The sequence below is a fragment of the Erinaceus europaeus genome, chromosome 18 (assembly GCF_950295315.1).
Source record: "Erinaceus europaeus chromosome 18, mEriEur2.1, whole genome shotgun sequence".
Taxonomy (NCBI): domain Eukaryota; kingdom Metazoa; phylum Chordata; class Mammalia; order Eulipotyphla; family Erinaceidae; genus Erinaceus; species Erinaceus europaeus.
In genome coordinates, this window is record NC_080179.1 from 26,534,101 (window position 1) to 26,558,418 (window position 24,318).

The 24,318-nt window shown below is 36.6% G+C and overlaps 1 protein-coding gene and 1 long non-coding RNA gene across 11 annotated transcripts in view; one reads left to right on the forward strand and one right to left on the reverse strand.

Moving 5' to 3' along the window:
• COBLL1 (cordon-bleu WH2 repeat protein like 1) overlaps nt 1-24,318 on the forward strand; it is a 169,967-nt gene that overhangs the window by 118,771 nt on the left and 26,878 nt on the right. For all 10 annotated transcript variants that reach the window (XM_016195319.2, XM_016195320.2, XM_016195321.2 and 7 more), the window contains 3 exons: nt 1,903-2,136; nt 21,996-22,134; nt 22,917-22,961. In XM_016195319.2, the coding sequence (XP_016050805.1) occupies nt 1,903-2,136; nt 21,996-22,134; nt 22,917-22,961 (418 nt within the window). The remainder of the gene's footprint in view (nt 1-1,902; nt 2,137-21,995; nt 22,135-22,916; nt 22,962-24,318) is intronic.
• LOC132534254 (uncharacterized) overlaps nt 11,349-24,318 on the reverse strand; it is a 62,282-nt gene continuing 49,312 nt past the window's right edge. The window contains exon 4 of the long non-coding RNA XR_009545945.1: nt 11,349-11,445. This is a non-coding gene — a long non-coding RNA (uncharacterized LOC132534254). The remainder of the gene's footprint in view (nt 11,446-24,318) is intronic.

Genomic DNA, 24,318 nt, shown 5'->3' on the forward strand with positions numbered 1-24,318 from the left:
GAGAGAGAAAGAAGCAGACATCACTCTGGTACATGTGCTGCCGGGGGTTGAACTTGGAACCTCATGCTTGACAGTCCAAAGCCTTATCCGCTGTGCCACCTTCTGAACCACTCCCTGCCTGTTCTTGTTCTTAATTTTCACCTATATGTGAGATTATTTGCAATTTTCCCTTCTCTTTTGGACTTATCTCAATATGAAGTCTTCAAAGTCCCATCCGTGATGAGGCAAAGGAGGCATCTTCAACATTTTTTACAGCTGAGTAATATTCAATTGTGTATATATAGCACTGTTATTTTTTAGTCACTCACCTGTCATTGGACATCTGGATTGCTTTCAGGTTTGGGCTATGACAAATTGGGCTGCTATGAATGTAGCATCTCTTCTGATAGGTGATTTTATATCCTTTGGTTAAATACACAGAGTCATTGGATAGGTACATTTATAGTGTTTTGAGAAATAGCCACACTGTTTTTTCACAAAGTTTGGACCAATTTATACTCCCACCATCAGTGTAGATTGTCCCCTTTTCTGCATCTTTTTCAACAATTGTTGTTACTCCTGTCCTTTCTAATGTAAGCATTCTCTACTAATCTGTGACTTTGAACATTTTCTCATATCTCTGTTGGTCCTCTGGATTTCTTCCTCAATGAAGTTTCTGACCATGCCCTAGCCCCAGTTGCTAATGGCGTTGTTTATTTTTCTATTGCTAATTTTACTGAGTTCTTTATGTATGGTTCTAAGTCCTTTATCTTAAGTTTGTTGTATAAAGATCTCCCATTCTGTAGGGTATTTTTCTGTTTGGGTGATGGTTTCCTTTGCAGAAGCTTTTCAGTTAGACAATAGCCTCAATAGCCTGGTTTATTTTTGGTATTGTTTTCTTTGCTGTTGGACTTGACTCTTTGAAGACATTTCCAAGGTATATATCATGAAGTGTTCTGCCAATGTTTTCTTCTATGTATTCAATAATTTCTGGTCTAATGTCCATGTGTTTGGAGTTGGCATTTGTGTATGGTGATTTATGGTAAGACCAAGTATCTTCTATTTATTTATTTATTTATGTGGTTTTTTTCCATTTTCTTTCTCAAGTACTTTTAATTGTTCCGATGGTTTATTCATGATAACTTACTACCCTTAAATAATTATTTATTTTTTAATATTTTCTTACCATATTATAAGATTTTAGGAGTATGGTTTCACACCTCGAGAGAGAGTGAGAGAGAGAGAAACAGAGACAGAGAGAGAGTTTGTAACTCACCATTCTGGCACCAAAGTTCCTGTATCATTACATGAAAATGAAATCTTTTCTACCCCTCCATTTTCTTTTTTAAATTTTTTATTATCTTTATTTATTTGGATAGAGACAGCCAGAAATCAATAGGTAAGGGGGTGATAGAGAAGGATACAGAGAGACACCTACACAACACTGCTTCACCACTCACAAAGCTTTCCCCCTGCAGGTGGGAAGCAAGGACTTGAACCTGGGTCCTTGGTGCATTGGAACTTGTGCTCAACCAGGTGTGCCACCCCCTTGGTCCTCCCCCCATTTTCTTTGATAACCACTATTTTTTTTTTTTTTTACAGTTTATACATCCTTTTGGGCATTATTATTATTTTGCAAGTTTGTTTTAGTTCCCATATTTCATATATGAGTGTAACATTCCCATTGCTGTTCTTTACTTTTCGTTTCTTTCATTTAGCATAACACTTCAAGTTCCATCCATTTAGTCCTGAATGACACACTATCTTTTTAATAATGTTGTAGTGCACCATTACAATAACCATACTTTCTTTAGCCATTTATCTTTTGATGGACATTTAGAGTGAATCCATATTTTGGTTACTGTGATGATGCTTTTAAATCTTCAAATAATTTATAAATGTTTGCCTTTCTCTTCTTTTTAGACTGCAAGTGCCCCTGCCACGCCTCTAGTAAGTAAGCATCGCCCAACATTTACAAGGTCCAATACCATTTCCAAACCATATACTTCAAACACTCTGCCATCAGATGCACCCAAGAAGAGACGAGCTCCACTGCCTCCAATGTCGGGGTCTCAGAGTGCTCCCCAGGACCTTGCTCACATCCAGGAGAGAACAACTTCCTGTGAAAAATCCATGAGTATGGATGACACATATAAAGTGAGTAATTCTTCTATTTTAGGATGGGATGAGGGCTGCTAATTTTCCTCTTACCTAATGTCTTTGTACATGTAGACTGTTCGTAAGGTTATTAACAGTTACTATACTAGTTACTAATAAGGTAACTAGGAAGAGATTCTCTCTAGATATACAGTAATTAATAAATAAATATACATATTTTAAGCAAGTTTCATATCTGAGCAAATAAGTCATCCAAAAACCTCAAAGTCCTGGTTTCCTAAGGCCCAACCACTTGCTATATAGATTCGGAGTAGAAATAAATACATATATGGGAATAATCTTCATCCCCAACCCCCCACCCCGCTTTCGAGACAATCTTTGTGTTGCATTCAAAGGTTTCTAACTTTACCTAACTACTGTGTTTGTGACCAGTTGGCAGTAACAGAGGGTGGTGGTATCTGCATGGTAGATGCTTTATTGTACATCAGACAAGGGAAATCACATGAACTAGCTCTGCCAAGGCAACCACAGACGTGACTCCAAGGTCACAAAATCTTGGAGCTTTTCTCTTTTTTAATTTTTACTTTCTTCATTGGGGAATTAATGATTTACAGTCATTTGTACATGTATAGCATTTCCACATATCAGTACAACCCATACTAGGTCCTCCTCTGTCATCACATTCCAGGACCTGAACCCTCTCCCCACCCCCAGTGTCTTTTACTTTGGTGCAATACAACAACTCCAGTCCAAGTTCTGCTTAGTGTTTTCCCTTCTGATCTTTTTTTCAACTTTTGCCTATGAGTGAGATCATCCCATATTCATCCTTTTTTGTTTCTGACTTATCTCACTTAACACGATATCTTTAAGCTCCATCCAAGATGGGGTAAAGAAGAGGAAATCACCATTTTTAATAGTTGAGAAGTATTCCATTGTGAATATAGACCACAACTTATATCTGGGTTGCTTCCATGTTTTGTGCTGCTATGAACACAGGTATACACAAATCTTTTTGGATGGGTATGTTTGGTTCCTTAGGATATATCCCCAAGAGAGGAATTGCGGGGTCATACAATAGGTCCACTTCTAGTCTTGTGAGAGTTCTTAGAGCCTTTCTCATAGTAACATTAAGTGCTAATTTTTAAATCAGTAATTCTGTATGCCCCATGAATAATGTTAACAGGAAAAAAAATAAAAGGTTCCCCACCACTGTTGTAAATGAAAGTCTTCTAACAGACTACTCAACAGTCATGTTCAGAGTACTTTCTCTTTTTAAAAAAAGATTTTAAAAATAATTTATTTATATTTATTTTCTCTTGTGTTGCCCTTGTTTTTTATTGTTGTTGTAGTTATTATTGTTGTTGTTATTGATGTCATCGTTCTTGGATAGGACAGAGAGAAATGGAGAGAGGAGGGGAAGACAGAGAGGAGAAGAGAAAGATAGACACCTGCAGACCTGCTTCACCGCCTGTGAAGCGACTCCCCTGCAGGTGGGGATCCAGGGGCTCGAACCGGGGTCCTTATGCCGGTCCTTGCGCTTGGCGCCACATGTGCTTAACCCGCTGCACTACTGCCCAACTCCCCAGAGTACTTTCTGTGGGCTGAGCAGTGGTATACCTGGTAGAGCACACACATTGCCATGAGCAAGGATCCAGGTTGTTCCTAAATGTTCTTATTATTTCTTCCATTATTAAAATTTTTACTGGAGTATGTTGTATTGTTAAAAGTCATTTGTAAACTTCTTTGATGCATATACAGTCTGTGTTCTTTGCTTAATTCATATGGAGTGTAAATGAAGTTTTAAATAAATGCAGTTGAACATGAAGTCATATTTGGTTGCAAATAGACACTTTAAGTCACATTGAAAGCAAACATTATTTTGAAGTTACAAGACACTGAGTTTTCTTAAATTTTCATTTCTTCTCTTGGAAGTTTAATATATTCATTACTTAAGTAAATGAACTTTCCCAACTTACCAGTAAACAGTTCTGTGCTTCCATAAATTAAAAACAAAAACAAAATTGACTGGTGTCGGTAGAACATTACCACCCCCAACATGGTCATTTTATTAAGTTTTTTTAATTGCAAATTATAAATTACATCATAATTATGTCTTTAGGAAGTAAATATCAATTTGAGTGAATAGAAATGAAAAAAATTCATATTAAAAATATCTTCTAATATTTTTATTTATTGTATAGAGACAGCCAGAAATTGAGAGGGCAGAGAGAGATAGAGAGGGAAAGAGACAGAGAGATGCCTGCAGCACTGCTTCACCAATTGAAAAGCTCTTAGGACCAGGCGCTTAAGACTGGGTCCATGAAGATTTTAACAAGTCTGCTCAACTAGGTCCGCCACCACCTGGTCCCAGAACAAAACATTCTTATGCTTAGTTGTTACCTGCAAAAAGCATCTGTCGTCTTCTTTTCTGGTAAGACTTTCTTGTCTAATGTTTGTGGTTTAGAATGTCACTTAAAAATCAGGAGGATTGTTAGCTATCTCAGATCATAGAATTGTTCACTGACAGTTTCCAGGGTAACTGCTTGGTGGATTGATACCTTGGTGCAGAAGATATCATTTGTGGGTTTTCTCTTAAAATATGTTTAAATGTGTATTAATAAGACTAGGGGAACCCTGTTTAAACACACACACACACACACACGAAATGAAGACCATGACAAGTGAAAAATAGAAGGAAACTGAATAAAATGAACAGGAACCAAGTCAGTGGGCCCAGACTTCATTTTGTGGCTATAACTTTATATTTTTTGTGTGTGGTAAGTTATGAAAGTATTGTTTTGAGGTTTGTTCTATATTTTTAATTACCACAGAAGTAGATAATAAGAGTAACTTATTATTAATGAGTAGCTAACAAAGTCTCTTTTTCTTGATGTAGAGTTACATCTTAATCTCTGGTCACAAATCCTTACTCCAACTTTCTTTGTCTAATCTACTGCAGTAAATGTCCTTTGTACTTGGATCCTGAGGAGGTGTACATTGTCTTTCTAATCATCTACTTCTTAAAATTCAGGGCCAGTGACCTCATCAAAAGCTATTTCTTTTGATTCTCACCCTCTGTTCTATGACCAGTTGATGCCCCATTTTAAGTAATCTCTTTTTTTCCAGTGTGTTGCCTTTGGCAAACTTGACATCTTGACAATTTTCTAATTATTTTCTCTTTTGATCTGGACATCTGGTTATTTCTTTGATGTTTTGCTCAGTAGGACCTAGAAGTATTTGTTTTTCCCTAGAGAAGCTAGAGAACCTTTTAAAATTTTTTTTTATTCTTTACAAAAAATTCTTCATAATTAAGCAGCTTTTCTGGTGTTTGTGTATATAAATATATATGTGCATCTTGACAAGAATTCATCTCTTCCTGGGATTTCAGTACTTATTTCCTTAACTTCTTAGCCATATTTGATGCAATAAATAACCAGCTGGTCTTGATTTCTCTCTCTTCCTTGGTGCTAATCCTCTTCTTATATCTCAAGTCTTTTATATTTTCTTTCCTGCCATCACTTCCCTTACCTGTTTTCTAAATTTGGAAATTCATTGTCTTAAGTAATATTTACTAAACTCTGTCAGAGACTCCATCTGTTCTTTGTTATGTCACCAACTGTTTGAACACTGGTTTGAGTGGGCTAAGTTGCCCCTCTACCTAAATATAATCCAAGTTCTGCTACCCAAGGATATGAATTTACTTACAAATAAAGAATTGCTTATATAATCAAGTTAAAGATCTGTGATGAAATCACTCTGGGTTTAGGTTGGACCCAGTGTGCTTATAAGAGGAGACATGGGAGTCGGGTGGTGGCGCAGTGGGTTAAGCGCACAGTGCGCAAAGCACAAGGATCGGAGTAAGGATCCTGGTTCAAGCCCCCAGCTCCCCACCTGCTGGGGAGCCCCTTCATAGGCGGTGAAGCAGGTCTGCAGGTGTCTATCTTTCTCTCCCCTTCTCTGTCTTCCCCTCCTCTCTCCATTTCTTTCTGTCCTATCCAACAACAATGACATCAATAACCACAACAAGGGCAGCAAAAGGGAAAATAAGTAAATATTTTAAAAAATTTAAATAAAAAGAGGAGACACACCGGCATGTCAAAATCCAAGTGCCTTCAAGGACTATGACCCTCTAATACATTGGTTTCAGACTCCAGAGCTCCCAAATTTTGAAAGAATGTATTTCTGTTGTTTTGAGCCATCCGGTTAGTCCAATTTGATATGGAAACCCTAAAAAAAACACAATAAATTAGCTTTATATTTCCAATTCCAGTGTTTCTGCAGGTATATTTTCAGTTCAGATTTGCTTATTAATTTGATATTACCTAGGACCAGACTTAAATCATTTTATCTCTGAACATACCAGCTTTTCTTTGTTTCTTTTCATATCTGATTAATGACAAATATTTTATTCATTCTCCGTAAGATTTCCTCAGCCCTCTATCAGTGTTATACTTAGAGAAATCCACAACAGAGAATTAAGAAGAAAAGGTATATTTAACACATGTGTCTGCACTTAAGTTTAGAATACTAAACTGTGTGTGTGTGTGTGTGTGTGTGTGTGTGTGAGAGAGAGAGAGAGAGAAAGAGAGAGAGAGAGAGAGAGAGAGAGAGATTTCTGGAGCTTCAGTTTTTTATTTTTCAGATAGAGAGACAGAGACTTTTTATGATAGAGAAAGATGGAAAGTCATACCACCAAAGCTTCCTTCAGTGCTGTAGTGCTCCCATGTGACAGTTGGGGGCTCAAACTTGGGTCAATGCAAATGTCAAAGAAGTCAGCTCCAGGTAAGCTATCTCATTAGTCTTAATTTTTTTTTTAATAAAAACTATTGTATGAGAGACTGAAAAAGTCTGAAATTGAACCTAAAGCATCATGATTACATAGTATGAGCTGTATCACTTCAGTAACCTCTCTAAATACCCTGAATTAATTTTCCTAGACAGTTATTATATTCAAGAGATTTATCAAAATATATAAATTTTGAATGAATTTTACTGCTTGCTGTTCTGAAATTTAAATTCAAAGCTAGTTATCATCATGTAAGCACTTGCCTTTAGTTTTGGGTTTTTTTCTTTTTTTAAGGACTATTATAATGATTGAAGAGCTTAGGGGAAAGTAAGTAAGAAAATTAGAAATAAAATGATTTCCAGAGCCAGGGAGATGACTCAGCCTGTCAGAGCAAAGAATTTGTATGCCTGAGGCCTCATAACATAGCTTCAATTCCTGGCACCATATTTAGTCAGAATTAAGCATTGCTCTTCTCTCTATTCCATACTTCTCCAGTTGTCTCTCTTTCATAATAAATAAATTAAATAAACTTTCAGAGATATTTCTTAGTCCTAAAAGAATTTTGGATACATTCTTATTCTTTAATTTTTATCTAGGATGCAAAATAGCCACAAGGGTGCACTATTTAACAGAATTACAGCATACTGACTTTCAGCTTGCTTCCCCAAAGCACTCTTTATTTTAATAAAGCAGAAAGAAAATATTGGAAATAGTTGCATTATACTAGAAATAGTAACTCTCATCATTTGTGGGTGATTTGACAGAAAATTAGGGCTAGAGAGATACTGTTAATGTATGAAAAAGTAATTAGAATAGCTTTATTCATTTTGAGGCTTTTATTTTATTTTAGTGTTCTAAGTTATCATTGATAAATTTGCCTTAGACAGACTTATTGTCATGTCAGTCTATCTGTAGCTTGGGAAAAAGGGTCAGCTATGCTTATCTTATACATTTGACTGTCTATACTTAATATTTTGTTTCATTCCTCTAAGGCCTTGCTCAAAACTGATGAGGTATTTGGACAGTGATTTTGGAACTTAAACTTATAATACTGAGACTAAAACTTTTGATTTTTTAGGGCTAATTTTAGCAACTGATTGTGCAGTTTCTAGAGAATTTTATAAATATCTAAGAGAAGTAATTTGAAATCTTAACATCATTACTGAATATTTCTGCATCTTAAAATTATTCTGTTTACGGGAGTCGGGCTGTAGCACAGCGGGTTAAGCGCAGGTGGCGCAAAGCACGAGGACCGGCATAAGGATCCCTGTTCGAACCCCGGCTCCCCACCTGCAAGAGAGTCGCTTCACAGGTGGTGAAGCAGGTCTGCAGGTGTCTATCTTTCTCTCCTCCTTTCTGTCTTCCCCATCTCTCTCCATTTCTCTCTGTCCTATCCAACAACGACAACAACAATAATAACTACAACAATAAAACAACAAGGGCAACAAAAGGGAATAAATAAATAAAATAAATATTTAAAAAAAAAAATTATTCTGTTTACTTACAATAAAATTTAAAAAATACATAGCTCACTGTCATTGCTACAGTGTTCTTTTTATATCGCCAAACTATACTCAATTTTATACAAGTGCAAGTATTGTGTCATTCATTTTTCCTATAATGGTAACTATACTTTGTATATGTGATTTTGCTAAAGATTCAAATTGCAATAATATGTAATCATTGGCTTATAGTGCTGTTTTGATCGTACATTGTATAAAGTGAATTTAGTTACTTTTTATAAGATTTATACATATAATTGTTTACAATGAGATTATTTTATATATGGCAGGTGTCAGAAATGCAGTGGCCTAAGTTAAAAATACTTGTACTTTGGGGGCAAAACATTTAATAGAGAAGTTCAATTCCTATACCTTACCTGCTGATCGAGTACCTGTGAAAGCAAATTTAATAAGATCAGTGACCAAATGATGTCCTAGAATCGGCCCTTTAAGCATACTTGAGATTTTTTTTTTTTAATTTCCCTTTTGTTGCCCTTGTTTAACATTGTTGTGGTTATTGATGTCGTTGTTGTTGGATAGGACAGAGAGAAATGGAGAGAGGAAGGGCAGACAGAGAGGGGAAGAGAAAGACAGACACCTGCAGACCTGCTTCACCGCTTGTGAAACGACTCCCCTGCAGGTGGGGAGCCCTGGGATTGAACCGGGATCTTTACATGGGTCCCTGAGCTTTGCGCCGCGTGCACTTAACCTGCTGCTCCACCGCCCGACTCCCAAGATTTTGAAAAGAATGGTTGCATAAAAGTTTTATCAGAGCACTACTTAGCTCTGTCTTATGACAGTGCAGGGACTTAAACTCAAGACCTCTAGTACCTCAGCATGAGAGTCCCATTGTTTAAACTCTCGTACTATTTTTTCTGCCTAAGTGATGACAAATCTTGGTTTATAGGATTTACAGGAATTTTCTGACCATTCATTTCTGCACAGTTGATGTAGCTTTACTGCTTGGCATTATGTGTACATACAATAGCAAGCATCTTTTCCCAGATTTACAAGCACGCTACTTTGTTTAGCTTTTGGCTGGCAGCACACTAAAGATGATCTTGATTGGGCTTCTCATTTGGTCTCATTTTACATTCTGCTGCTGACAAATACTCAAATATTGAGAAATCAAATTCTTTGCCATCCAGTATTATGCAAGTGAAACTTAATACTTAAAGTGTTATTTTTTTTCGAAACTGGCTTTAGAAATGTTTGACATAATTCATCTTTTACCTAATTTTATCTTGTAATATTTATCATTGTTTACAAGTAGATATGATACATTGTCACGTTTATGAAATGTGCAAGTGTATGTGTATGTAGTCTTCATTATACTTAATGAGATTTAGTTCTGTTTTGTTTCATAGTCATTAAGGTTATTCTAATAAAGCATGTTTTTCTTATCTTTAAGGAATATACCTCTTTTCAGTTTTTCTCCTCTTATCATGTAACATTTGATTATCCACTCAACTCTCCACTTACATTTATTATATGTAAAGTGGACCACATACAGAATTCTACAATTGCCTAGGAACAGTGGTTGCTATGGCATTTTCAATTTGATATAAGATACAGCTGTCTGTACTTCCAAAAATATGACTTCTTTGATTCAGTGGAGAAATACACCAGCAATAATAAGTAATCTGTTTTCTTTTTTAGGTCCTTTTCCTTTCCTTTTTAAGCCCTTCTCACCTATAATATATACTTTGTGACTATAGTTTTCATCAAATTTTCAAAAGGTCATAATCACAATTGCCAAAGTTGTGACTAATGCTATGTACTACTTCCTAACGTTCTAGCCAGAGTTATAAGCATCATATTCATTTACTCCTCAAAAGATTCTTCTGAGCCACTACATTTTAGACTTCTAGACTTCTTTGTCACCTAAGTAGAACTGATCCTGCTGATTATAAAATCATTGACTTAAATAGCAATACTACTCAAAATGAATAATGACTTGTGAAATTAAGGTGGATTTCACTTTCTTATTTACTAGTATTCAGGGGGTGTACCTCCCTGAAACTATGTACTGATTTTATAAAATAGCATTAGAAATATCATTGTTAGGAGTCTTCTTTTGTAAGTTCTCATCATATGAAATTTCCATTGCAGTTTTACCACTGATATTTGGGACCTCTTGGGGCAGACATGCCCTTCTTTAACTAGCATGTATTAACAAAGACCAAAGATGAGAGATGGAGACTTCTTTCTTAGACCTCAGCGATAAACTCTGTCTCGCTTGGACAATATTGGCCAAGTATTTGCCCTGAGATGTCCTGCCAACCCACTAAGTTGTTATGAGCCATAGTTACCTCTAGGTCATGCTTTCTTCCCTTGATCCTGACCTCTGCTTTCTCTTGGTTCATCTTATCTTTTTTGTTTGTTTAATCTAGATTTAGTGCTGAGTTTCAACCCTTATCTTTGGACCCTTAAATGTTTTAGGGAGTAGGCAGTGATACAGCAAGTAAAGCACACATGTTGCCATGCACAGAGATCCAGGTTCAAAGCCCCAGTCCCTATGTATGCGGAGGCAGCCTCATGAGTGGTAGAGCATTGTTGCAGGTGTCTCTCCTGTCTCTATTTCTTTGTCTCTGTCTATCAAAAAGAAAAGAAAAGGGAGGGCAGCTGGGAAGGAGGGAGGAAAAGAAAACTAGCACCAGGAGTAGTGGAGTTGAACAGGTAAAACAAGCAAACAAATAAAAATAAATAAATAAATCACCCCATTATAAGTAAGAGATTTTCACTAATAGGACTTGGCTACATTTTATTTTAAAGTATTACTGTGTTTATGAAATGAAAGCACAACTTGTTTCATAAATAACAATAAAAAACCAATACAAAAGTTTCACCTAGGTTGCAAAATTTGTATTTTCTTCATATCAAAAAGGGTTAGTTAAAAAGGAGCTGGAGGGGGGGGTGAAGAGCTAAAATGTATATTGTTGGAGAAAGGGTCCTAACTTGAATTAAGAGGTAATCTTGGATCTGATTCCATGCTTATTTTATTTTTCATCTTCTACCTTGAAAAGAACTTTGAATTTTTGTGTCTTTATTTCCCTCCTGCTGAGTAAAGTTTTGATATTAAATTTCCAAACGTCTCTTCCAACTCTAATATAAAATAACTGTATTTTTCCATTATCTTTTAAAATTAACCCTTCATCAAAAAAGTAATTTTTTTTTCTTTAAAAAAGGAGACATTGACAAAACCATAGGATAAGAGGGGTACTCCACACAATTCCCATCTCCAAATCTCTGTATCCCATCCCCTCCCCTCCCCTGATACCTTTTCTGTTCTTTATCCTTCTGGGAGTATGGACCCAAGGTCATTGTGGGATGCAGAGGTGGAAGGTCTGGCTTCTGTAATTGCTTCCCCGCTAAACATGGGCATTGACTGGTCGATCCATATTCCCAGCCTGCCCCTCTCTTTCCCTAGTTGGGTGGGGCTCTGGGGAAGCAGAGCTCCAGGACACATTGGTGGGGTTGTCTGTCCAGGGAAGTCTGGTCAGCATCATGCTAGCATCTGGAACCTGGTGGCTGAAAAGAAAGTTAACATACAAAGCCAAACAGATTGTTGACCAGTCATGAACCTAAAGGCTGGAGTAGTCCAGATGAAGTGTTGGGAAGGTCCTCCATTTTGTAGATAGCTAGTGGGCATATTCTAGTTATATTTCAAAGGACCTGTAGCTATACTAGTTTCTCTCTCTTTTTTTTTTTTTTCTCTGATCCTGAAATCTAATATGCAGGTGGATCCAAGTTGTTGTCTGGGGAGTTTATGTCATGGCTGGAAAAGGGACAGAGAGCTGTGTCAGGGAAGAGAGTAGCTCCCTAATATGAGGAAGGGGTGTAAATATAGTTGACTGTAAACCCCATCGATTTGATTTGGTCTGGGGCCCATATTTAGCTTAGGAGCCTATGTGACCTCTGAATCCCTGTAGACTGAGCTCACATTCTGTGGTCATGAGTAGAAACATTCCAAGCTGCCCCAATATCGACCCATCTTCCTCAGGTGTAGCATAGAGTATGTTATATATCCTCCGTTTGGAGGATGGAACATTCTCTACCATTGTTGATCCAAGTTGAGGGCAAGGACCTATGTGGGGCCCACAAAGGGATCTGTTTTGTTATTCCTGCTAAAATGACCAGTAACAATGGAGAGAGGGATTTATTTGAGTTCTAGGCCCATCATGTCTGTTTGGGAATCTCAGTACTCCCCTAGTAGGGCCACAGCTGATGGGGTGGACATTTTTATTTTTCTTACTGAGAGATTAATGATTTATAGAACAGTTTTTGACACATGGTCAAAGTTTTTCATCCCACCATGACATGCATCTGCCAAACACACTCACTCCCCAACATAGGTTCTTTCCCTCTACTAGGACCCCAACACCGTCTCCACTCCTTATCCATTTCCTCACCCAGAGATCTTTGAAAACTTGGACTAGATGTAGTGTATTGCACCAAATGATAGTGATAATTTTAGAAGATTGGTGGAAATACCCTTAAAGTTGTCTGGATAAACAGCTCCTTATATAGTGTATGTTAAAAAGCTCTAGGCCCTAGGAATATTACCTTACTGCTCCTTTCCCTAGTTATCAGATGACTAAAATATCACTCCAATTTCTATATGCCATCAACTTTTTGTGATATGACTTAAAAATCTAAGTTGACCTAGACATTGCAATACTTTTAGTGCTAAAGATAAAGGAACTGAAAACATATCTATATAGAAAAGAAAACCCAGGTTAAGTACACATAGTATGAAGTGCAAGGACCTGTTTAAGGATTCTGGTTGGTGCTCCTGGCTCCCTATCTGCATGGGCATCGTGAAGCAGGGATGCAGGTATCTCTCTTTCTCTCTCCCACTCTATCTCCTGTTGTATGCTTTACATTGGGTTGTTCTAATTCTCCCCCGCCAAGAAAATTGGATCAGTCCAGTTAGTTTCGCGGGCCTGCCTGGCCCCGCCTCTAGGAACCCGGACAGAGTTCCAGAGTTCCAGAGTTGGAGAGTTGCAGAGTAAGAGAGAGTGCTTGTGCCGCTGCGGGGGAAAGAGGCAGCAGAGTTCTGTTTGGTGATTAGTTTGTCTTAGTTTATGAATCGTTGTTCCTGAATAAAGAAATACAGCTTCCCTGCCCAGCCGTTGTCTCTGGTCGTCTCTGTTACCCGCCTGTGAAGCTAGCCCGGCCAGCTAGAGCCACCGAATTTTTAACAACAATCTCCCCCTCCTCTATCAATATCTCTCTGTTCTATCGCCCCAAAAATGGAAAAAATGGATCCTAGATTTGGGGATATAGAGAAGAAATATTACAAAAAAATGAGATATAGTATAAAAAGGAGATTCAAGGCATTAACTTAAACTAACCTTGGCCTCATCAAAAGATAGCATCTCCTTTAAAAAAATCATAAACCACAAAATTGGTTTATATGCATTTATCCAGGTATGTGTGTGTATTTCAGACAATTTAAAGGAATTATATTGCTTAGGTTCCGTCCTTTAACTCCATCCTACACACATGTTAATTATGAACAGAAATATCAAACACTTCTGATGTTAAAATTTCACAGTAACATTTACTTTAGGCTACTGTGATTCCATTATTCAATTCAGATTTTTTTTTACTTCTCTATATTCATTTAACTCTTTCATCCAGAAAGTAATGACTTCAGTGACTCCCATCTTTTCTATCAACTATTACTAATAAGGTGGCACAGAGTCTCTAGTACTCAGTAAGTTGATGGGATGCCATCAATTTGTTTTTTTCAACTAAATTTCATTCCACTTTGAAATGTTGTACTCTAGCTAGAGTCTGATTTCTAAGAGATTAACTAGTTGGCATAATTTTCAACTTGACTTTACCATTTTTACTAGTGTACTGTTTGCCTAGGCAGTGTTTTCCTTTAAAATTCAGTGATGTTCATTCCTGCTAGAGGTGCAGTTTTCATAACTGGCAAGCAGACTTCGTGCCTCTAAAGTAAATAATTGAATATGTCTAATCATTAACCAAAGCATTTTCACCCTGATAAGTAGAAACCTCTCTACTTTATAAACCCCTCGAACTTAAAGCCAATTAAATTTCAACTCCTTTCAAAATTTTCAGTGGGAATTTGACTAAAGGAAGTATATTTACTTTGAAGATAAAAGCTAAAAGCAAATCTAAGCTATTATTTTCATTTTAATTCTTCATATTAAATCTGTGAAATATATAATTTTTTACATTTTTTTAATTAAAGTAGCATTGCATTGCATCATTACAAGCTTCAAGTGTACATTGTGGTATATCATTGCAGTATGCATCCATCTATCTGAAAGATTCAACAGACTGGTGATAACTTTATATTTATCCTTGATTAAATTCCTTAAGGTATTATGTTGCTTGAGGTCACATTTGGTAGAGTTTTTATACAGTGAATTTGACTTAGATTCAGCATACATTGCTTCTGTTGAGATTTTAAAATTGAATATATCTGGAACTGCCATAGGACTCCTACCACCACTTTCACTAAAAAGGAAGTGTACTGTCTCAGGATAAATATTTCCATGCATCCACACTTTTTGCTCCAACATCTATGTTATAACTATCATGTGCTTATTTTAGACAGCTTTCACAGTATTTTAAAAATAGACAAGTTATTTACAACAGTATTGTGTAATCTTTACGGACCATTATTAGGCAATAGACTATTTTATAGATTTTTTTAACTTAAGCATCCAGACCCTTTTGTGGGGCTAATTTTCTTTCTCTAGCTGAGTATATTGAGAATTGGAGAGACAAAAAGTGCGACGCTTCCTGGTTCAAGTCCTTCTGTTGTCACCAGAGGTCATTTCTTTGGTAACCATGGGCTACCTTCCAATTTGTAAATGCACTCAAAGCCTCTCTTCAATTAAGTAAATTCACACTCAGAAATGCTCTGAAGATGAACACTGACTAGTTAAGAGTAGAGCTATTGTGAAACCTTGAAACCATTAGGACCACAATCCTGAATTATACAGAAAAAAAAAAAAGGTTTAAGGATTCTGCTAATTAGATGGAGTGCCTTTTTTTTGGGGGGGGTAGTGTTTTACAGCAGTTTCTTTAACACAAAAGCCTAACCTCTCATCTCTCCTTGACAAGTGTCCAGGAGATACAACAGAACCCCAAGGTCCCTTCAGTCTCTTTGCATAGCCTATATTCTATCTAGCCCTGTCCTGTGCTAGGGATTTGTATTTGTAGACCATAGCACACACTCATTTTCTTGCCTATACATTAGAAATATGAAGGTCTTCGAACTAAATGACCCCTATTTTCTTGTAGACTCTGATCCAAAAGAAGGGTATTTTTGTAAGATGTAAAATGTCTCTTTCTCAAGGTCTTTTTTCTCTTTTTAATGTTTTCAGTTTGATTTATAGTACCTTAGATGACCTGTGCCGCTTCTTAACTGATCAAATTTTCTTTCTAGCAATCTCTGAAGGAGAAGAAGAAAAAAAAGAAAGCTCTTTTCTGTCATGTAGGATAATTGGAAATATAAATTAAACTACTTCCTTGAATGCTGTTATTACCTCTTGTACAACAAAATTTCTTTTCCATTTTAAAATATATTTTTTTTATTTTATTATAGATATAATAATGATTGACAAGACTGTGGGATAAGAGGAGTATAATTCTACATAGTCCCCACCACCAGAGTTCCATATCCCCTCCCCCTCTTTGAAGTTTCCTTATTCTTTATTTCTCTGGGATTATGGACCAAAGATATTTATGGGGAGCAGAAGGTGGAAGGTCTGGCTTCTATAATTGATTCTCCACTGAACATGGGCCTTGACAGGTCAATCCATGCCCCAAGCCTGTTTCTGTCTTTCCCTAGTTGAGTAGGACTCTGGGAAGGTGGGGTTCCAGGATACATTGGTGAGGTCGTCTGACCAGGGAAGTCAGGTTGGCATCATGGTAGCATTTGAAGCTTGGTGGCTGAAAAGCATTAAGATGAAAAGCAGAAAAAAAATTTAATAATTAGGAACCTAAAGGTTAGAGTATAAAGAACAAAATTTGGGGTCTTCATGTTGGAAGAAGCTAGGAAGTCTATTTTATGTATATTCCAAGGGGCCCATGACTTTACTAATTTTTGCCTGGGCCCAACAGCTAACATGCAACAGGTAGGCTAAAAGTATTGTTTGGGTAGATGGGGTCAGAGTTGAGAATAGGACTAGAAAGGTGGATCAGGATAGAGAAAAGCTCCCAAATATGGAAAAAGTACATAAAGATCTTTAACTGTAAACCCCACCAATCTGACCTAGGGCCCATGTCTATTCAGATTTAGCACAGTGCAACCTCTGCATCCCTGTCAATCTGAGTTCTCATTCCATGGTCACAGTTAGGAACATTCTAGGCTGTACTCATTTCAGGACCCATCTTCCTTGAATAGCAGAGAGTGCTGACCCAGCCTCCCTCCAGAGAGTGGGGCAGTTTCTACCACTGTTGTTCTACATTGAGGGCAAAGTCCTGTAGAGACCCACAAGAGGGTTTATGATGTTGTTCCTGATGGAGATGACCAGCAGTGGTAGAGAGAGAGGGATCTGTTAGAGGTCTAGACCCATCATATCTATGTGAGAATCCCAGAATTCCCTGACTAGGGTCCCAGATGATGGGATGTCCTGGTAGTGACCAAATTGTCTATCACTAAAGTGTTCTGGTCTCTTGCTCTTATCCAACTTTTGTAGTCCTTAATTTATCTGACAAGGTTAGGCTTAGAGTGATTGAGGGAAGTGATATAGGAGGTGGGTGAGGAGGGACCTAGGTCTAAGTAGAAACTACTTGATTGAGTACTTTATGATGTCTTTCTTACCTGTTTGTTGCACCTATTGAGTCACTGTAGACTGTTGCGCACTTTTATTTTTAAGGTATATTTTCCCCCAATTTATGGATATGGTGCAACAGAGTTTCATTAATCTGTCATTAATCTGTTGGCTACCTGGACCCACCATTTTGATTTCTTGAAAACTTCTGCCATTGGTACATCTTATGTTAATTATTAAAGTTGCATGTTTGTCATAAGCTTGAGTTTTAGTAATAGCATGGGATATATTTATTACAGGTCACAAGAGTCAAATTATGCTTTTTTTTTTAATAGTAAGTGAACGTTTCCAGTTTATCTGGTATCACTCAATAACACTCTTCTTGTCATTATTTTTAGTCTCTGATCCAATTGTGGTTCTAAAAATACACATCTGTTTATTTTCACGACATACCCACACAGAGTGAGGAGTAAAACAATGAAAGATGCATTACCCATGTATAACCTGAACTGGAATTGGCGTATTTCACCAAAGTAAAAGACTCTGGGCTGGGTGGTTGGGTGGGGGAGAATATAGGTCCAAAAAGGATGACAGAGGGCCTAGTGGGGGTTGTATTGTTATATGGAAAACCAGGAAATGTTATGCATGTACAAACTGTTGTATTTACTGTCCAATATAAAGCACTAATTCCCCAATAAAGAAATTAAAAGAAAAAAAAAAAAGACGTGTTGCCCTCAGATGCCCATAGCTTTGTCCTTCAACCTTGCATTTCCTCAACTTTCTTCATAAGTGCTACTGAGTGTTTTAGCACTTATAAAAGTGATAGTAGTATATGCTGACAAACTTAAATTATTTATCCATCAAAATATCATGTTAACTGCATCCCATAATGACCTTGGGCCCATGCCTAGAAGGATAAAGAATAGGGAAGCTTCCAATGGAGGGGATGGGATACAGAACTCTGGTGGTGGGAATTATGTGGACCTGTACCCCTCTTCTCCTACGGTCTTGTCAATCATTATTAAATCAAGAAAAATTTTAAAAGAAATATATTAAGACCTCTCTGTAGTATAGATAGATTCAATATGTGTGTTAATTTTTATTCTTCTGACTTATGGATAAATTATAAAAATTTGTGAGTAATACATATTAAATTCTTCCTTTTTCATTTCTATGTTGCTTTATTATAATATAGCCAAAAATGTAAGAGCTCAAACTCTTAAACAGATACTCTTGCTTGAGAAATTCGTGAGAGAATTGCATTATTGGGACATTGAAAAGGCCAATAAGTGTCAGTGCCTGGGACTTTGAGCTAGAAGGGGAAAATGGGTTTGTTTTCATAGACTTCATGAAAGCGATCAAATTATGGGAAATAAGCATTCAACATGGAGCAAGAGAAAGAAAATCAGACGCTGTCATGACATCATGCACTTAGCAAATTCTTAGTTCAGATTGATCACTTACAGCATTCTCACTGATTAAGCAGGACTCTGATAGAAATGAGGCATACTTTATAAACTCACAAAGAAGCTAAGTAATATCTACTGCTTTTGATGTTTACTTAGATCAGTATTATTTTAATTCTAGTGCAGTGTTGCTCTAGGAGGAACCTTGGCGTTTTCCCACATGAGTTCTACGTATATTTTTTAACTTTTAACAAGTAAGTGCAAATTTCTAAACACAAAGACATATCACTGGTGAGAATTTTTTAATTTGAACTTTTATGTTTTACTCAAAATGATATGTACTTAAATATTATTCTATTGCTGTGTTTTCCCCATCTTTTTATTACAAAGGACCCTTCTCCTAATTAAAGATCTAAGGAGCAACTGAGAATCTATCTTCCCACCACCTTTGTCCAGTAGAACTTGGAGATGGTGTGTGTGAGTGAGATAATAATTATATCTTAATATAATGCTTATATTAATACATCATAACTTTAATTGGCTTTAGTGATTCTGAATCAGTCTGATTTTGGGTGACAGACTTTTTTTTTCTTTCTTGGACATCTTAATATTATAAATGAGGAACCAAGTAATAAAGGGAAAGGTGGTAAGTACCACAACTATTTACCAACCGGTATAGGAACTTCATGTTTGATATCTGCAAGATAAGGTAAAGCTGGTGCCACCTGCCCCACACACTTGTTAAGAGGAGTTAATCTTAGTGAGAGGTGTGTTCAGTCAAGTGCCTGCCACTGTGGTCCTAGCTCTGCTTTTTTCTGAGATGACCAGCCTTCTTTAGTGCCTAACTTAATTGGCAGTGATGTAACTAAGATTTTTCTCTTTGTGGGCAAGCTTCTTCTATTATCTGGCTATATATATATATATATATATATATATATATATATATATGTATGTATGTATTATAAAATTCTCAAAATAGTAAAATTTTCTAGATTTATCATGATGTGTTGTGGCCAGGTTTAAAGATTAAGGAAACATTTATGAACTGGCTTGTTCCCCTTAAACATACTTACATTGTCTAATAAGATTGGAATGGTCCAATCTCTCCATACCTTACAAGTCCAAATTTATCAAGACCTTTAATTTACAAATGGAGAAGGCAGTATTTAATCTGTTCTTTTCATTCCCTCAACAAATATTTGTGAAACTTTTGTTAGCAAGATATTTTTCTAGTGAGATAACAGTGGTCAAATAAGGAAGACAAAAAATATCCCTGCCCTTAGCAGTAAACTCCAGTGGAAGCAGATAATAAACAAGGCAAGTAAGTGAGCCAACGCTGTCAGAGAGCTGTTCTGTTCATAAAGATGAAGCTGGAGAGAGGAATAGGACATCTAGGGGATCATGTACACTGGAGTTTATTTAAAAGGTAACATTTGAGAAATGACATGAGGAAAAGTGAGAGTGGGAAGTTTAAGTTATGTTTGGAAAAGCATTCCAGGTACCCTGAGGTAGGAACACTGCCAGAACATTTTTTTTTCCTTTTAGATAGAGACAGAGAGTGAAAGATACCACAGCACTGACGCTTCCTTCAATGCAGTAGCAACACACCATCTAATTTCTTCTTCTAGCGTTTGCCGTCTAAGTAAGCCATTTTGTCTCAGCAAGTTTTTGAAGAGAGCTATCTATGTTGGCTAGTGCACTAAAGAAAAGTGAGCCACCCCTCACACAAGAGAAGAAAGTGATTAGAGAGATCTAGGGGTGAGGTATTAGAAGAACTTTGGCTTTTCTGTGCCACTGAGGAGACCGTAGTGGGTCTTGAACAAAGCATCTTTACTTGAATTACTTTTTCATAGGATTCTTTTGAAACTATACTGGAAAACGACAATAAAGAAGCTATATACAAGCAGAGTCCAATAAGATATTTTAGGGTGATTGTTTCGACAGTATGTGTTTGTGGTTGGGCTCCATGAGTCAACAGGTTGAAATTTAATGAAGAGTGTTGAGAGAGTAGACAAGAGTGACCCCTGAGTTCCTGGTCTGAACAAATAGAAGAATGTCTTACTTTACTGAAATAGGAAAGACTGTGTGACAGGGTTACTAGGGTAAGAGGGAGGAGGGATTTTTCAGGACCTTAGATTGATTGATTTATATTCATTAAGAGAGAATGAGGCCAGAGCATCATCTGCCATTTTTGAAACTTTTGCTTCTGTTTTTTATGTGGTACCTGTGTTTTTCACCTATTGTACCTCTTATATACAAGGTATGAGCTTTCCTGCTAAACCACTTCCCTGTGCCAGCATTTTTGTTTCAGATATACTAAGCTTGAAATGACTTTAGATTATAAGTGAAGATGAAAAGAGGTCCAGGATGGAGACATAAACTTGGAACTCATCAATATATAACTAAAAATAAATCCAAAATAATAGAGGCTACCAAAACATTGAACATAGATACCAAGGACTGTTATGAAAAGGAATCAACAAAGAAAGCAGAGTTGGATCTCTGCAGAGTAAGCAATAGGGCAGCCTGGAAGTAAGAAAAAGAGGGTCTGAAGATGTCGCTAGTAGGTCAGACTGTTGTGAGAAATAACCAGTAATATAGCCATGGTGGAAACTATCGGTGACTTTGATAGGAATTTTATTTATGAAATGAAGATTTGAAACAATCTGGTTTGAAGAGTGGAAGCAAGAAATTGGAGACAGAAGCTATGAATAGATCTTAAGCATGTTTGTGATGACTTCGTAGTAGACCAAGAGGCACTTGCTTACCTACTGAGGCAGGCCTGTCCAGGGTTGTTGACTTGCAGTCACATATGGCCATATCTATAGTCAAAGGCCTCAAATGACCTTGCTTGGGCTAGACTTACAGATTTTTGAAATCGTTATCATTTATGTGTTAGTACTAAAAAAGAAAGATAAATTTTGTTCGCTGTCTCTAAATGTGTTGTCTTCCTTTTCCTACCTCTTCATCTAAAATTTTCTTCAAAAATTCATTTTAGTTGTGTTATATATGAGCCTTCTACATTATAAGCAGTTGTTTGTGTGTCAGTCTGTCATTCTAGCCCATGTTTATTGAGAATTTTTGTTGATATATTCATTCCATAGTCCACTTCACACATGGCAGGCACTCCATAAGTGCTTTTAAAATATATTTATTGCAATTACTAAATCACTAATAAAATATTTAAAAGATGTATTTATTATTTATTTTTATGAGGGAGAGGAGGAGGAGAACACTGCTGAGCTCTGGCAAATAGTGGTGCCTGGGAGTGAGTCTGGGACTGTTTCCTAAGGCATGCAAGTTCAGTGTGCTATCTTCCCAAGCCCATGAATGTTTTTTGAATAAGTAACATTCTATCTTGGTGAAAAGGTCTATCTCCACTTAAAAAGTTTGCTGTTCATTTCCAAATAAGGACTGTGTTTGTTCATTTTGTTTCCTGTAGAGTCCCTGTGAAACAGAGTCATTGAAGCTTAGCAGCACCTCCATTGGGAATTCATCTTTGAAAAGGACAAAACGAAAGGCACCTTCCCCACCCTCCAAAATACCCCTGCATCGAAGTGATGAAAATAGTCATGTGACTGGTATGTGACTTTTGTCATTTGCATTACCTTTGTGTTGGGTTTTTTCAATATAGACAGTAGAAATCATATAGGTTTTACTTAAAATAATGGAGCTTGATTTAGACTTTAATTTTAATGTACTTAGGACTTGATTAGTCCTAACTGCTTTCTTAAAACTGTGGCACAATCAGATAAAATGAAAAAAATGTGCAGTTTCATTTCTCTCAAAGGAGCATGTTATATTTTGTAAGCCTATTTAGAAAAACACTGCTATTCCAGAATTGTTTACATGCAGGAATGGGAATGTAAGTAGATTTTAATTGTATCATGGCTGGACAGTAAAATGACTTCTATCAAGGTTAGAGCCATATATTTTTAATTTTTATTTTATTTTTATTTTTCCCACTTTTGTTGCCCTTGTTTATCATTGTTGTTGTTATTATTATTGTTGTTGTTATTGCTGTCGTTGTTGTTGGATAGGACAGAGAGAAATCAAGAGAGGAGGGCAAGACAGGGGGAGAAAAAGACAGACACCTCTAGACCTGCTTCACCGCCTGTGAGGTGACTCCCCTGCAGGTGGGGAGCCAGGGGCTCCAACAGGATTCCTTAAGCCAGCCCTTGGGCTTCGCTCTGCATGAGCTTAATTCACTGCACCACTACCCTGCTCCCAGAGCCATATATTTTTGAATGATAGAACAGTGAGTTAAGATACTGAAGACTTGTTGTATTTGCAAATGTCTGTTTAAAAATTGCAATGCTTCCTTGAATACTTTTTGTACTAGGTCTCTTGTTTGTTTCCACAGACAGTGCTTCAGAGGCAAGTTCTCCTGTAGGACTCTCCAGCTCAGGTATTACCCCTCTACTCCACATCATTTAATTGTTCATAAAATAACTCAGGTATTACCCCTCTACTCCACATCATTTAATTGTTCATAAAATAACTCAGGTATTACCCCTCTACTCCACATCATTTAATTGTTCATAAAATAACTGTCTTATAGTTGGAGAGCGGATCTAGTTATAATACTCTGCATATTAAGGAGCAGAAACAAATGCTTTGGCAGCATTGCCCTAGTTTGTGTATTAAATTTTTAAAAAATTGCTGGTGTTTAAAGTATGGAACATGAAGAACTCAGGATTTCAGTTCTGCAGTAATTCCTTGAATACATCCGGACTAGGTCTTTTGTTTTGCTCATGCAATATCGAGTTGCCATTTGTAATCTCTTTCTCAAGAGTAATAGCACATCCTAATTAAGAGTGAACTTTGAGGTGTTTGGAAGAAAGCTTAGGTGAAGGTATAGAGCTCTATTCTTTTCTTAATATTTATATTTTATTATATTTATTTATTGGATAGAGATAACCAGAAATTGAGAGGGAATGGGGAGGTAGAAATGGACACCTGCAGCTGTGCTTCACCACTTCTGAAGCTTTCTCCCTGCAGGTGAGGACTGGAGGCTTGAACCTGGGTCCTTGCACACTGTAACATGTGTGCTCAACCAGGTGCGACACCACTCAACCCCGAAAGTTCTATTCTTTGCACAAAGGCCCTAGCTTTGAGCTCAACATACTGTTCTAGTGGGAAAAATGTATTATGAAATATTTTATATGGCCCATTTTTTGTTTCTTTAAATGAAATTCCATTACAAATTAAATATTTCAATTTGGTACTGTATCTTGTTATTTTCAATGAGAAACGTTTAGTAATTCATAAACATGACAGAATTTCTATATATTTATATTTAATTTAAGGTCAAATATTAATAGAAAATGAAAGCTAATAATTTTGTCAAAATACAGTATTACTCTGCCAGTAATACCTAATGCTTACCATGGGGTAACTTGATAGGTATAAAGAGTCATTAATACATTTCTACCTAAATTTGTAATTCATATTCACAAATACAGAAAAATTTGGAAGCATTCCCTCCCCCAAATGTTCCTGAATCTTCAGTCTTCAAATGATATTTAGAAATGGGAAATTTGGAAGCATACTATATGAGTCATATTCTCTCTGACTAAAAATATTTCCATTCAGTAACTTAGTGATGATTATTATTAACTTCAAACCAGAATAATTCTAGTGATATCACTTTATTGGACAGAGAAAACTCGTTAAATAATATAAAACTATAGAGGTAAAATGAGAAAATTCTGAAGTATTAGTCAAGTAGCATAAGGACCTCACTTGATAACTACTTACTTTTC